Raw genomic sequence first — 16,287 nt, forward strand, 5'->3', positions numbered from 1 at the left:
ACCTAATTTTATATTTAAAATATTTGTGTTAAAACATTTTACTTTTATAATATTTTGATAGTTTGTTTAAGTTAAATTATTTTAAGTTAAAAATATATTTAATCTTAACTATTTAGAAATATTTTAAATTTTAAAATTATATTTTTTTGACATTGTGTTTGTATTGCATAATTTATAATTAATTTATCTTGAATTTGAATTATATTTGTGGAATATATATATATATATATACACGAACAGTACAACTTTAATATGACACGTCAAAACACTCTGAAATCAAAACACGAATAGTACAACTTTAAAATGACACGTCAAAACACTCTGAAATCAAAATATTTCATTGTAATTAAAAAAATAAAACACTTTCTGAAATAGAATTGACAACCTTACTTTAGAATATTAGCTGATAGCTCTGGAGGCGGCCTCTTAACAGTAATAGTTCATTACTAATCTAGATGAGTTTATCACGCAAAATACACAAAAAATTACATGAAAAAAATTCTTCTCTCTCTTGGGAAATGATAGTTTGTGATGCCACGGAGAATTTCTGAAAGTATTAGATAGAACAAAATAACTTGGGTGATTGCCGGCGGTCAGGGTTCTCCACTGAGCATTTGTTTAGTATTGTTGTAATAATAATTATGTATTAAAATAATATATTTTTTATTTTTTAAAAGCTTAACTTTCACATAGCATATCAATATAATTAAAAAACATAAAAAAATAATTTTAAATATAAAAATAAAATTAATTTTAAAAGAAATATTTTTAAAATACAAAAATAAACAAGATGGAAAATTAGCTGGGAAGACATAAAAATAAATAGAGTTACCTACCAGGAGCAGGTTTGTTTTTATTATAAACAACATCATGTATAATATGAAAAAAAAGATTTTTTTATTCAAATCAAATAAACATTTTTGTGTGTGCATTAAAGTCATTTTAAAAATTTTATAGAAGAGTTTGATTTAAAACAATTTTTTCCTTCCATCCCACATACTGACTTGTCGAATAATTTAAGAGATTTTGCCTCGTAACATATAAAGTTTATTCTTAAAAATTGAGGATCGATATGCAATTTTTCTATTTACATAAAGTGACCTAATTAAATAAATTTGCTCTCGACATTAAAAATAAAATTATTACTTAGAATTCGTCACCGACCACACGACATGGCATTCGGAGTACGGCTTAATGGCAAGCGTGTTTGCTAATCGTTACTCGATCTCCATGTTACATGACCAAACAGCTCTTATTAATTAACATATATTAAAAGGACTTGGTGTTGCTATGACTGTGAAATGCCAAGCCCTCTTGCAACTAGATCCTCAAGGGTAGTTTATTAAAAAAAAATTATATAATTTTATATTACAATAATAAGTTTAATGGGTATTAAATTTTAAAATTTATTTTAATTTATTTTTTATAAATTTTTTATAGTTTTATGACTCAGTTTTAATCATAAGTTCATTGAATTAACTTTAGTTTTTTTAATTATTTTTTTTAATATTATGTTAATTAAGAATTTAATTTTATATTTTATATTTATTTTTTATGGGTTATCATAGTCTTATAACTCAAAGTGAGTTTTGTAGGTTAGTTAGACTCGGGTTTTTTTAATAGAATATTTTTTTTAATTTTATCCTCCAATATTATGTTGTGTGAGAATTTGAATTTATAATATTTTATTGTTTTTATAAAGTTATCTAGGTTTTATAATCCAAATTTAGTACGTTAACTCAGGTTGACTTGATATATATTTTTTAATCTTTTAACATTGGGTTAATCAGGGATTGTGCTTCATTTTTTTTTTAAATTTATCACAATCTCATGACTTGGATGTAGTTATGTCTTAACTCTATTGCCCCGGGTTTGTTTGATATTTTTTAATCTCATCCTTTAATATTGATTTGATTAAGAATTAAGTTTCATAATTTATTATATTTTTTTTCTATAAAGTTATTCTAGCTTCATGATTTGGTGCACGAGTTTGGTTTATTAACTCGAGTTAACTTGAATGAGTTTTTTTGTGTTTTTTAATTATTTTTTTATCCTTTAATATTAAATTGATTGAAAATTAAACTTTTATAATTATTTCTATATGTCGATATCATGGTCTCATGACTAGGGTTTGACAGGTTAATTCAAGTTTATTCAACTTATTTTTCTAATTAAAATTTATTTTTAATTTATCTTTCAATAATCAATATTATATTAATTGAAAATTGTGCTTAATATATATATTTTTATTTATTTTTTATAAGGTTATTATGTTTTCATGATGTGAGTTAAGGATTTGGCAGGATAAGCTAAATTAATCAAAGTGAATTCAAATAGATTCAATATGTTGTTATCTCAATAATTTTTTAAAAAATATCCTTTTTATTTTTCAAGTCAAATTATATTTTTACTAGTTATTTTAATTATTTTTAAACCTGTAAAATCAACTATGTTACATTGAATTAACCTTTATGTGATTTTTTTAATAAAAAAATATTTATAATACCAAAACAAATATTATATTTAACAAAAATTTAACCTCCCTCTCACAGCAGAGCGCAAACAATTATCTAGTCCAAACAAAGAGAAGCATGCCAGAGTTTTTATATGAATACATTAATCCGATATAAATGATCTACTTAAACTCTGGGTTAATAACAATAATAATAATAAAAGAGAGTTTTGCGAAAAAAACCAGCAATTAGATTTTACTTCCATAATTCTCTTATCTATTTTTCACTCAAATCAAATAATTTTATCAGAAATCCAACATCTACGTCTTTAATATTGTAAACTTATGAGTATGTGTTTGTTTTTCTTAAAAAAATTAACCTGTGTTCATTGATATTTTTAAGTATTTTTTGATATATTAATATTGAAAAAATTAAAAATTTGTTTTTCTAATTGATAATTTTTTAATATGTAGTTTTAAAAATAATTTTGTATTTAAATTAATATCTCCTATCTCATATTTGTTTTAAATTGTTTTTTATTTTTTTCAATTGTAGTTTTTTTAATTATTTTATATTTATTTAATGTTTTGAAAAATTATTTTAATTCATCTGTACTTTTTATGTTTTATATAAATAAAATTTATTATTAAAAATAAAATTTATTTATTACTGATAAGAAACAATGACCTCTAAGATAAAAAAAAAAAATAACAAATTATGTGCATCAAAGAAAAAAATTTGGGTTAAGTATCATATTTACCTATGTTTTATTTTTATGAGAATTATTATCCTTTTATTTTATAATTTCATGGTTAATAACAATTATTTATCAGTTAATACATTTTAAAATTTATTTTGTTTTGTATTTGCATAGATAATGTTTTTACATTTCTCAATTAAAAAAATTATAATATAGTGAAATGCACTCATAAATTATTTTATTTTTCTACTATATTAAAAATAAACTTATAATTTTATATGTCTTTATTAATGTATATAATTATTATTTTATTTTATTATATATAAAAATTAGCTTTTTAATTTACAATTATATTTTTACTTAATGTTAAAAAATATGTTGTTAACATCTACATATTTATTTTTTTATCTTAAAAAGAAATATTATATGATCTATGACGAGGTAAGTCAAATAGATGCATGTGTTAATTTTTTTTGTTATATTTATTGATATAAATAATTCTTGATTTATCTAATTTGTTTTGTTATATTTATTGATATAAATAGTTCTTGATTTATTTAATTAAATTTATATATAATTTTTTAATTTATAATTATAATTTATTACAATAGAAAAATTAAAAAAAATATCAACCCATAAAAAAGGTAGTATATCTCTAGATATTTTGTTATTTTAGTTTTATGTTCATTACTCATTGATACTTCCGTTATAATTCTACAATAATATTAAAAAAACAAGTCCTTACAAAACGATGTTTTTTTTTTAAAAAAAATCAATTTGAGTGGAATTCATGATCAAATAAGAACCGAAAAACTTAATTCAGAATTCTGATACTCACTGCTCAAGAAATAAAATAATACACAAAAATTGTTTCAGGATAAAATTGTAAATACGTGTATAGTTCGAGGGCCTTATCAGAGGTTCGTGCAAGAAAAAATATCTGCCAAGGTGCAACGACGTCGCATCCTCAACTCCCTTATTCGAGGCAGTCTCACCGCCATTAACAATAAACAAATAAAAATATCCGTACCAGTCCGTTACAAAGTAAGAAAGAAACCGAGGGGGAGAGAGAGGGGGGGTGATGCTGTTAAAGTAATGATGACAATACACCGAAATAAATAAATAAATAAAAAAAGACATCCTAGTAGCCTGACATTTTTCACATTTTAAAATCTCTTACAATTATTGTCTTTTCCTTTCTCTTTACTAAGCCTGTCTGATTATGATCTCTACAAGATAACGAATCTTGATGCCCCGCAAAATATCTTATCATCGTTTTTGACAAAATCACTCACGCCCACCCGAGATCCAACACTCAAAGCTTGAGCCAACCTTGCAAGGATCCACATCCTTGCAGATTATGGCGCCAAATTGACTGGTGATGGAGCTGGAAGTTGTCGAAATGGGAGGATTTTTAGTGATGGTTTGAGGGTCAATTTCGAAAGAAAATGGCTTTGGTTTCTTGCAGGAATTGATTGCTGTTTTGCATGTTCTTGAGAGGGAATTCTAGCTTTGAGATTTTAACATGAGCTCTGATGTGGCTTAGCGAATTGTGAAGAAAGTTTTTTTTTCTGGATAAGGAAATCACATAAAACGAAAAAAGGTTAGTTCTTTTTTTCATTTTTGGAAATGTTCCCTTTTTGTAACTTTTGAATAATTGCTAGTTAGAATTTAATGGCTACATTGCGTTTACGTTTCTAGTTAGAAAGTTAGAAACCCATCTTTCTTTGCAGGTGCTTTTGGACCGAAATGATAAAAAAGTTGAGTTAATTTTTTGGTGCGTTGAATGCCTAGCTTTGTAATCGATCTTTACGTGACATTGTGGCTATGCCAAGTGGCCTTGATTTTTGATGAAGACAGCCTAAATAATCACAAGTTGGATTAAAATATAATGGGCCGTTATTGGCATTTGAAGGAATGTAAGTAGTTGAGAATGTTTTTGGTTTTTCTAAGCGACTCTGTTTGAATTGAATGAATGTTGCAGGGAATGGCAGCTCCAGTTGAGCCTCCAAATGGGGTTCGGATTCAGGGGAAGCATTACTATTCCATGTGGCAAACTTTGTTTGAGATTGACACGAAATATGTGCCGATCAAGCCTATAGGTCGAGGGGCTTATGGTATTGTGTGCTCTTCTGTGAATAGAGAAACTAACGAGAAAGTTGCCATTAAAAAGATACACAATGCTTTCGAAAACCGTGTTGATGCGCTGAGAACTTTAAGGGAACTGAAGCTTCTTCGGCATCTTCGACATGAAAATGTGATTGCTTTGAAAGATGTGATGATGCCTAGCCAGAGAAGAAGCTTTAATGATGTTTATCTGGTTTATGAACTCATGGATACGGATCTGCATCAAATTATCAAGTCTTCTCAAGCACTTTCTAATGATCACTGCCAATATTTCCTATTTCAGGTATATACGTGCTGTCCAGTAGTGGAGCACGTTGTTCTTCTATACTTGTTGTTTTGGTAGAGAGTTTGAAAGAAAATGGTTGATCTGTGCAAGACAGTCTTTATTATTGGTAGTTTTTGCGGTAACCAGATGTTGAAATGTTTTGTAAATCGCTTGAGCTTGCTTGGATTCGGGTAAAACTTTCATGCAATTATTTAAGAGCTGCAGCAAATGTGGAGTTTCCAGATTTTTCTTTATGGCCTCTCAATCTATTATTACTTGGCTTTGGCTAGTAGCAATTATCCCCGGTCGGATGTAACCTTTGCATGTTACAACTGGGAAATGTGTTAGTATGCTTTGATGTGTGTTGTTCTTGTACTAATAGCATACCTGTCAGCATCATAATTTTCCTGTCTAGTTTATGATTTAGCTTACGAGGTAATGATTAACTCAGTGTTTAGATGTATGGTTCACTTGTCGCAACTGGGGTATTATATTGATATAGAGTTGTACTAGCATAATTCTTAACATTTCCTGAGTAGATGTTCTACATGCTCTGTTTTTTTTTTTTTTTGTTTTGTTACCCTTAAGTATTTCTTAATGCTAGTTGCTGGTTTGAGATTGGAATCAGTTTATCTGATCTTCCATTTCACTTGAACGAAGATTTGAAAGATCTCCATAGCGCCAATTTAAATTTTTAGGATACCAATCTTCAGATTTTCTTGGACAGTGCTTTAATCTTATACATTAAGCATTCTTTTCAGGAGGCTTACGTTTTTGGTGCTTAGGTTCCAACATTCATGATCTTAGGAGGTCCCACAAAATCGTTTCATTTTTCTCGTGGTATTATGATAAACTGCTTGTGTAGTTAGTCCTGTTCCTGCAGCAAGATATCTGGCAATAGAGTCCTGGGAATTTGGTTTCATGCTGTAAAAAATGTGGAATATTTGAACAATACCATTTTGCATCACGTCTTGCATTTGAAATTTTTTTCTACTTTTGATTTGGATTGTCATCCTTTTGTATTATTAATTTTTCACCATTTAAATATTTTCCTGTTCTTTAGGCTTTCCATTTCCATTGCATGGTGACACATTTTGTGGCATCCAAATGATATGTTTTCTAGGTCTAAGAGTCCTTACTATTCTTACAATTCTTACTTTTTCACGCAGTTGCTTCGTGGTCTGAAATATCTACACTCAGCAAATATTCTCCATCGTGACTTGAAGCCTGGAAACCTTCTCATCAATGCGAACTGTGACCTAAAAATCTGTGATTTTGGGCTGGCACGCACTAGCAGTGGCAACAACCAGTTCATGACTGAGTATGTTGTCACTCGTTGGTATCGAGCTCCAGAGCTCCTTTTATGCTGTGATAATTATGGGACATCAATTGATGTCTGGTCTGTGGGATGCATCTTTGCAGAGCTTCTTGGTCGGAAGCCTATCTTCCCTGGCACGGAATGTCTCAATCAGCTTAAACTTATCATCAACATCCTCGGAAGTCAAAGTGAGGAGGATCTTGAATTTATTGATAACATGAAGGCAAAGAAATATATCAAGTCACTTCCTTGTTCACCTGGGACTCCCTTTTCCCACCTTTATCCTAATGCACATCCTTTGGCAATTGATCTGCTACAAAAAATGCTTATTTTTGACCCATCAAAGAGGATCACTGTCACTGGAGCACTGGAACACCCTTACATGTCTCCACTATATGATCCCAGCTGCAACCCTCCAGCTCAGGTCCCAATTGATCTTGACATAGATGAGGACTTGGGGGAAGAAATGATACGCGAGATGATGTGGAAGGAGATGCTTCTTTACCATCCTGAGGCTGCAGCGGCCAATGGTGAGGTGTGCTCCTAATATCGTCTGTTAATTCTGCTGGCCTAAGAGGGTCGCTATTTTGCTTAAACCAAGGAAGTTGTGGTTAGTGTTACTAGTTCTTTTGTTCATGCTCTATTTCCCTTCTTGTTTCAATAAGCTTAAAGAAGCATGCACCAGCCAGCTACGCTGGCTGTGCATGACATGACTAATTTTTGTTTTAAGAGTGTTTATGAGCTTGAGCTCTGAAAATTAGGTGGCCCTTTCGGTTTGTGTATAGGTGTGTTTTTGTACGTTTATGGGAAAACTTTGTAAATGTAGTGACTGAAGATGTGTGCCTAGACTATAATTATGACTTAGTTTCATGAGGAAAAAATCTTCCTAATGGGTGCCAGGCAGTGAGCTTCTAGTTTTTTATCCATGTAATAAGCAAACATGTACTGGTAAAAGGTGGTAAGTTATAGCACCTCTTAACCTATATTTCTCCTGTCTGCATATTTCCTCTTTGTACCTCTTTTCTGGGTCATTTGGCTAGAACTATAAGCCCATTAGTTGGTGCTTTCTTCGAGGTGAGGAATCCAGTTTGAGTTACATTTTTATCATCACTGAACCAGGAAAAATATACCGCGAAGAAGAGGAGTGCTCGAAAATGTGATTTTAGCAGGAGGTTGGTTGAACCTTGTTTCAGGCCCTTGACTTTTATTAGTTGGACAAATAAGTGGCAAGGCCTGAGCCTATTTTTCGGCCTCTTGTTGTGAACCGGGCTGGTAGGAATCGGACATTTTCTTCCTCTCCACTGGGTCGAGGCCTCAAAGGTTCATGTTTTCAGGCTTGGACTTTCGGAGAAGTTAAGCCTCTGTACTCCCACTGCCCTTGGGCTATTACGATCTTTTGTACATGGCACAAACACAAGCAATAGAACGCCTTCGTCATGAAGAGCGCGATAAATTGACTGATATTCTGTTTTCAAGTTTTGAGAGCAAATTGGTGCTCTATTGATCCGGGTAGATAAATTCAGTTCGTTGGAGAAAATAAAGGCTTGGCTGCTACAAGAATGATATCCCTGATGATTTGTACTTTCAAGCATGGTAATGAAAACTGGTGCGACCCATTAATTAATTATTCAGCTCAAGGCCTAGGCCTGGATCAACGGTTTAACGAGGTTAATTAAAATTAATTCAAGTTAATGAAAAAATAATATTTAAATTTTTAAAGATAAAACGATGTTCTTTTAAATTTTAACTAGGAAGATTGGGTTACAAGTTGAGCTATAGGGCCAATCTTGATCAACTTCCGAGTTAAATTTTTATAAACACCATGCTCGAGCTAGGGACAGCTCGGCAGGTCCAGGTTAGGCTGGGCTTAATAAGTGTGCTTTAAGGAATGCCTAACACATACAAATATAAAACCAAGTTTCATTATAATGCCTTTCAAGGGCACCGCCAGCACAGTGTATCTGCTTGGCAGCTGCACTGGTTTTGCAATGTATCAGATTATCCACCTAGGCACCTTTCAAGTTTCAAATTTTTAGGTTATTAAATAAATATATAATTTTTTTTAAGATCAATTATTAATTTATATACATGAATTTTTAAATTTAATAGTAAATTTTTAATTTAAAAACACTATCTAAAATATTAAAAAATAAATTTAAAAGTATATAAAATTAAAATGAAAGTAAAAATAAATACATTATTGAAGTTACATCCTTTGATGTCTTTTGAAATATAATTTATTTATAATTGAATCTAACTCGATATTGTAACAACCCTTCAACCGAGATAAAATAACAATCTCATGTCAACTGGAAAACAAAATAATTAAATTTTTTGCTTCTCTCAATTTCTCCTTTCACTTGATTCTTTCTAAAATTAATGTTTTATAAGTTAGACTATGTAAGCTTGCTAGGTTTTTTTGATGGGATTTTTTATTGTTTTTCCCTTACTCTTTTCTTTTTCTCTCTCGCATTTTCTTTTCTTTCTCTTTCTATTATGCTTCTGCCCTGTTGGAAAAATATAAAAAGAAGAAAGAGTTGATTTATTTTATTTTTTAATGGTAAATAACTATTTTATAGTTAATGAGTCATTTTTTTTATTTAATAATTATTTTTTTAGCATCACCAAGCTTCATTCATCCTAAAATTTTAACTAGATTTTATTCAATATATTTTAAGATTCCTCATAAAATTTTAGCTCAATCTAATAATCGGATTGAAAATTACATCTAATAACATAAAAATAGTAAAATTGTGATTTTTCATTAAATTCTCAATCAAGAATTATAATTTTTTATATAAAACTAATTAAAAAAAATTAATAAAATTTTAATCTCAACTATATTCCATCCAAACCTTTAACATGCCTCGGCCATGGAGCCACCTTTGTCAACCACGAGAAGAACTTCGTCTGAAGTGCTGCTGATCAGTACAGTAACTAAACAATCATGCATCTGTTGATAGTTCACGCGAGCTATATATATATATATATATATATATATATTATTGTACTGATAGTTTATGTAAATATATAACATGCTAGACTCGTATAAGTTTGTGCCTGTGTGCCTGTGCTAGTTTGCTGTGCCTGTGTGCCTGTGCTATGTGACCTCCTGAATGATTATTGTACTGATAGTCTATGTAAATATATACTTGCAAGTCTACTGTATGGTTCTTTAAATCTTGTCGTAGAAACATACTATGACAATTTCTGAATGAATTAGGTGATGAAGGTCTGAATTAATCAAAATGCTCATATGGTATACAGAAGTTACATTTTCTGTGTCTGTATGCATTTGTATATACAAGGGTAAGAGCTATGCATGCTAGATATAACAAAACTTTCCAACGAATATATCACAAATAGAAACAATGGCATCTGTTTCAATCCCATCCACCTTTTTTTGGTCACTTATTTTATATGTTTGTTCGTGATTTATATATTAATTTTTTTTTTCTGGTTGTTAATCATTAAATGAGGTAAGAAAGATCAATAATATAAATAGTATTTTGATATTTCACTTCACAACTTAAAATTTTAAGTTAAAATAGTTATTTGACATTTTAAGAAAAAATTTATTCATTAAGTATTTATAAGTTTGAATCTTATAAATATTTATATAAATTTTAAGTTTAATTTTTTTTTATCTAATAATTTAAATTTTTATGTTTATATTTTTATTTGAGATAATAGGTAAGTAGATTTCAATGGAGATTTTCACACAGGCTAGGCAATATAATTTATTTTTTTGGTACTACTGAGAGCAGAGCCCTAAGAGATCAAAGAGAACTGGGTTATAAAATCAGCCCTAAGAGATCAAAGAGAACTAGGTTATAAAATCAGTGAGGACTAATTGAGTTATGATTGGAGTGGCGCATAAGGGGTACCACCAATTGAATGGAAAAGAAAAGGAACGCGGCGCAAGTGAGGTTCTGGCCTAGTGGTGGGAGGGGTTTGTTCTCTTTTTCCACATCTGGGTTCGAACCTCATCATGCACGCCTGTCATCCCCGCGGTGCCTTACCTGCTCACCAGGCTTGCAGGATGTTCAGTGGGCCTTGAGGATTGCAGGATGTTCAGTGGGCCGTGAGGATTAGTCGTGGTGCACGTAAGCTGACCCGGACACCCCACGTAAATAAAAAAAAAAAAAAGAAACGCGGCACGTAGTGTTTGACCTATTTTGTGTCGAGACAGTACTGTGACAATATTTGAATTCCCAAAGAGATCACGGTATACCCCATTAATTAAGAATGGTAGCTAGATAATCGAGAGAGATTTGGCACCATGAGAAGCTTCTTGGCTCTTACTGAAAAACAATGCTTTTATGTATAGTGTTTCAGGATGGTTGGAGTCTTTTGTCAACTTTTAAAACCTTTATACTACCGTGTATGCATACCAGTAATTTAACAGTAGACAATTAGACATGATTTTCGACATCGAGCAGCCAGTTTTGGACTCACTTCGGCAAAGCTTTTAGGGTTCTCCGTTACTTTGATTGACAGATTGCATGTACAATTAATGGAAAATGCATGAATCCTGAGTCATCGTTGAATTATTTTCTTCTTGTCTCCCACTCAACTGTTCATATGCTTTTAGACACTTTCAGCAGCTAGACGGAACCAGAAAACTAGTTTTCACACACTTGGAATGTGATTCTTAATTAAAATATTGAAATCTAACTTTCTTGGTAAGCACATGAGAGTACAAATTGGAATCAAATCATGATCTTCAATAAACTAACCAACCAGAAAGAATTTGGAAAAGTCATTGTCTTTTCTTTGATAATTGTATATCAAGTTTCTAATATACTGATTGATGTAGGTTCCTTTCACACCAGGGTTAGAGTTTTAATGTAAATTTAGAAATAAATTAATTATAGATTCCCTTTTCCTCTTATTTATGTTCTGTAAAAAATTTTAATTGAAACATTTGAGCAGCTTTTTTAAGGAAAAAAAACTTCAAAGTAGCATTATAGAATCTGGCTTTGGTCGGGGCCTTGTTGGTTGGTGTATGTATTATTAGAGAGACCACTTAATATTTCCCTGTTTACAATTACAAAAGACAAAAAATATCATCTTCTTGCTTTTAGACTGTTAGTTGTCTGGAGCACTTCGCATTTAATTTAACTTCGCATATCGAATCAGTTTATTAAGGAAATTTCTGGCTAATCAAACCTCCCATTCTCTTGATTGAGTTAATTAATGGTAATTCTGCCTTAATTCCAAATTCCAAGGCAATGTGCAAAGTTTTATTTAACCTTGATAGGTTTTTTTTTTCAACGGATTAATTCAGTGATTAAGAAAGTTTGTTTTTTTTTTTTTTCCGAGTTTAAAACTTAAAAACATTACTGAGAAAATTATCTAAATGCCCCGACCAAAGATTTCTCGTTTAAAATCCTTAATAATTTTTCAAATAAGTATGGAATAGTTCATTTATTAAAATTAATTTTAGTAGAATTAAGGTTATAGTATCTCATAACATCCCTTACAAATCCTTATAAAAATACAAGTATCCAAATTCGTATAGATATATAAGAGTTATAATAATAATATTACTCTTGTCATATTTGTTGGTGACCTAAAGGATACGGTCATCAACTTGAGAGATGACCATAATATAATCTTTTGAATGACTAGTATTAATCAGGGATACTTATATCTAAGTCATTGAACTTTATGTGTCATCCATAAAAATTTTAAAGCAGTTTTAATTGTCCCATCAAATTTGAAATCTCCTGTAAAACATTCATATCCCTTCTTCCAGCAGAAAAAGGTTGGGTACATTCTCTCTTGAATTTAGAGCCAATTCTTACGACATAAATATTTAACAAGTGACTTCAATTTCTAGTCTAAAATTGAAATAACATTCATGAGATATATTTTCTTTTCCTTTTTTAAAAATCGAAAGGGTAAGAGGAAGAAAAGATTGAAGAAGGTGTACGAAGCATAAAAAAAGAAGATCTTATTAATGTATTTCTCTTTGTTGTCAAATTACTCTTTTCTTATAGAATATTAAGAATACCTAAGTCTAGAAATTCTTTTTTAAAAATCGAAAGGGTAGGAGGAAGAAAAGATTGAAGAAGGTGTTACGAAGCATAAAAAAAGAAGATCTAGTTTATCTTATTAATGTATTTCTCTCTGTTGTCAAATTACTCTTTTCTTAAAGAATATTAAGAATACCTAAGTCTAGAAATCTTGAAAAAAAAGTTTAAGAAAAGTAGAAGAAGAGGGGAAGATAGGAATAGAAAATAGATAACACCTTATCTATAACCCTAAGAAAGCAAAATACCTGTAATATTTATTGTGCATCGTCAAGTGATCTTTCTAAAAACTTTTTGATTTTCTCTAGAAAGTTTTTAGATCTACAAAACCCTATCTTCTCTTTCTAAAAAAAGACAAGACATTTATTGATTAATTATCTTCCTTAAAATCTTTTAAGACTTTAATGCAAGATTGCACATTATAGGTTTAGGGACTACTAATGAGTTAATTTTTTATTAAGATTTCTATAAATAAAAATTTTCTTAAATAAAATGGGTTTGAAAAATATATCAGATCTAAAATACTTGAGTTTGATGGTCAATTAAACCCAAAATAACATGAGCCTAACGAACATGCCAAACCTAAAAAACTTAGACTTGGTAGCCATAAGGTAACATAAGTGTTGCAAACATGTTAAACTTAATGAACTTGGACTTGACATTTAGCCAAGTCTAGAAAAAAATGAGCCTAACGAACATGTCAAAGATAAAGAATTTGAATTTGATGGTCAATTAAATCCAAAAAAATATGGGTCTTGTAAACATGCTAGACTCAAAGAACTTAGACATGACCAAATTCTAAGGCTATATGTCTAATTTTGGACGATCCTCTACAATATAAGTATTAAAGACATGATAAATCATTATGCCTCTCCATCTAGAATAATTATTCATATTAAGATAATAATTTTTATATATTTCTTAAAGTATCATACCTATTATCTTATTAATGACATATAAAAGATATTTGCCTTTCATTAATATCGCTGGAAGCAAAAGACTTTTCAGTCATTTTCTTTTATAAAAACAACAAGGTTCAGTGGATACAAATACCTCCTTGAATTATTCAGGTAAAGGGTTTGTAACTTGTTATCTCTTGAAATAAAGATATATAGGTTTTATAGCATTAATCAACTTAAAATTCAAGAATAAATATTTTTTTTCTTGAATTTAAAGTTTTTTTTAAATCATTTATTGTCCTCAGTCATTTAATATATTTCTCATAAATAAACTGATTTTATTATTGGATGAGGATCTTTAAGTCTTTTATATTGAAACTATATTTACAGGTATTTAAACTTTTACTATAAACCTGAAGTTTCTTATATTAAGAAAAAAAATCCATATATTTGAATATACTGATTAACCACTTTCTTAAACATTAAATAACTTTTTAGTTATATTTCTTGAATTCTGGGATATCATCACTTATTATCAAACTCATATATTTGAAGATATTATTATATACCTCTGTACAGAAATTCTCTTATTAGTAAGGGATTTTTTTCTTCCCATGAAAGTTTAGAGTATGGGAGGCAAAACTAATTAAGTTTATTGTACATATCAAGCAATAATGTAGCCTGTATAAATACTCGCATCTCTCTTCCTTATAAAAGTAGCACCCTAGCTAGATGCTTGGCTAGCTAGTTTGATTATGATACATCCATTTATGAAGAATATATCATCCTAATTAAATTAAATTATGCCGATCAAGAGCTTTTCTGACAAATGTATATACATACATACATACATACATACATACATACATACATACATATATATATACAAATTCTATTTATTTCCTTGATTGCTTGTACACGTATCCAAGCAATGAAGGAAATAAATAGAATTTGTATCAATTAAATTTTGCTGCTTCTGGTCTTCATCCCATGAAGTTGCCTTCAAAGCCAAGGTTAATTTTATGAGGAATTAATATAGGTGATGCGAAAGCTTTCTCTCGTTGATACGGAAGTGGAGAGCTACAAGGGAGACTCCCAACAAGATGATAAATCTCGATCAGGACAAGAGCATTTACCTAATCCAAATCTGAGACTGATGAACTGTAGCTAGTCATAGCTATGGTGTGGTGCTGCACCCCAGCTCCCCTAATTAATCTTGCGATGGTCACTTTAACACTGTTGCTCCATGTACAAGAAATTGTTTTAATGATATGTTTAGTATATTGACGCGGTTTAGATGGAGATCATACTTTTAAGCTGATTGTAGCTTTAAAAACTATTTGATTTTTATTATTTGAATCTGTTTTTTTTTCATTTTTAATTATGATAAAAAACTGAGTTTAAAAAAATTGCAATTTATAATTCCTTATTTTAAATTTATTTTTTCAATCTACAACTACAAAAGCTGGTAGAGAAGCCAAAAACACAAGGGAGGAAAGGAACACGATCTGCTTTTAAGATGATGTTATTTTTGAAGTTTTGAAAGCCTTAAAGAGGATAAAGGTGAAAACTGATGGGTGCTTTTACCATGCACCCTAAGGGCTAAGCTAAAGCAGCCTGTGGGTGTGCCAGATATTAATTTGATGACAGGAATTAAGGAATAGATCACGAATAATGATTTACAAAGTTGCATGATGCACAAATCACAAATGCTTGGCCTAGCTTCTTTCTTAATTTTGTTTCTTTGATGAAATAAATACCAACAATTTTGTTGCAGTAAACACCATTTTTGCCTAGTTGTTTTTCCTGTTTTAAATGTTTTTGAAAAGTAATTTTATCTTAAAAAATATTAAATTAATTTTTATATTATTTTTTTATGATGATTTTGACATGGTAGTATGAAAACCGGAAGGAAATATAAAAAATATTTTTTAAAAAATATCCATTTTAAAAATCAAAAGATATTGTTTCAACTCAAGTCAAAACGATGAACAAATGATCAGAGAAATAAGAGAAATGGTAAGTCAAAAAGAAGTAGGAAAAGTAAAGGCTGGCAAAGGAAAATCATTGCTTCATGGATACAAAAAATAAATTCTCACTGGTCTGACGGCTGACCCTACCAGACCGACCATCCTAAAAATTTGGCATGCTAATATCTCTTGCCCCCAACAGCAGCAGCGTTCTTTGAATCAAAATGAAGGAAAACTAAAAGCAAAAGCAGCGCGTTATTTTACGTACGTAGAATGCATGGTATTTTGGCATCTCAGGCTGCCCTTTTTTTTGGCTTTTAAACCTCGAAACTCGCTGTTAATTTTGAACCATTACCACCACTTGAATGAATATATGATGTGGATCATTGAAGTCTAGAACCAACAGCAGCAGAGCTAGGAAAAGATAGAGGCTTCTATATATTTTGTGAGAGTGCGATACAAAAAACGAAAAAAAAATATTAAAAAAAGAGAGGTAGAGTATAAAAGACAGAAGATA

The 16,287-nt window shown here is 30.2% G+C and overlaps 1 protein-coding gene across 3 annotated transcripts; it reads left to right on the plus strand.

Annotated features, from left to right (window-relative positions):
- Nucleotides 1-4,202: 4,202 nt before the first annotated feature.
- On the plus strand, nucleotides 4,203-8,324 carry LOC105142739 (mitogen-activated protein kinase homolog NTF3). Of its 3 annotated transcripts, XM_011050510.1 has the most exons (5): nucleotides 4,203-4,756; nucleotides 4,887-5,072; nucleotides 5,138-5,563; nucleotides 6,715-7,398; nucleotides 7,649-7,863. In XM_011050510.1, exons 3-5 carry the CDS (start codon nucleotides 5,141-5,143, stop codon nucleotides 7,694-7,696), a joined length of 1,155 nt encoding a protein of 384 aa, XP_011048812.1. In that variant the 5' UTR covers nucleotides 4,203-4,756; nucleotides 4,887-5,072; nucleotides 5,138-5,140; the 3' UTR covers nucleotides 7,697-7,863. The 3 variants fall into 3 exon arrangements, with proteins under 3 accessions (XP_011048812.1, XP_011048814.1, XP_011048811.1); XM_011050512.1 differs by lacking the exons at nucleotides 4,887-5,072; nucleotides 7,649-7,863 and adding an exon at nucleotides 7,938-8,324 and having other exon boundaries at nucleotides 4,204-4,756; XM_011050509.1 differs by lacking the exon at nucleotides 4,887-5,072 and having other exon boundaries at nucleotides 4,204-4,756.
- The last annotated feature ends 7,963 nt before the right edge of the window (nucleotides 8,325-16,287 follow it).

This window comes from Populus euphratica, unplaced genomic scaffold (genome assembly GCF_000495115.2).
Source record: "Populus euphratica unplaced genomic scaffold, PopEup_1.0 scaffold217.1, whole genome shotgun sequence".
In the NCBI taxonomy this organism is placed as follows: Eukaryota; Viridiplantae; Streptophyta; class Magnoliopsida; order Malpighiales; family Salicaceae; genus Populus; species Populus euphratica.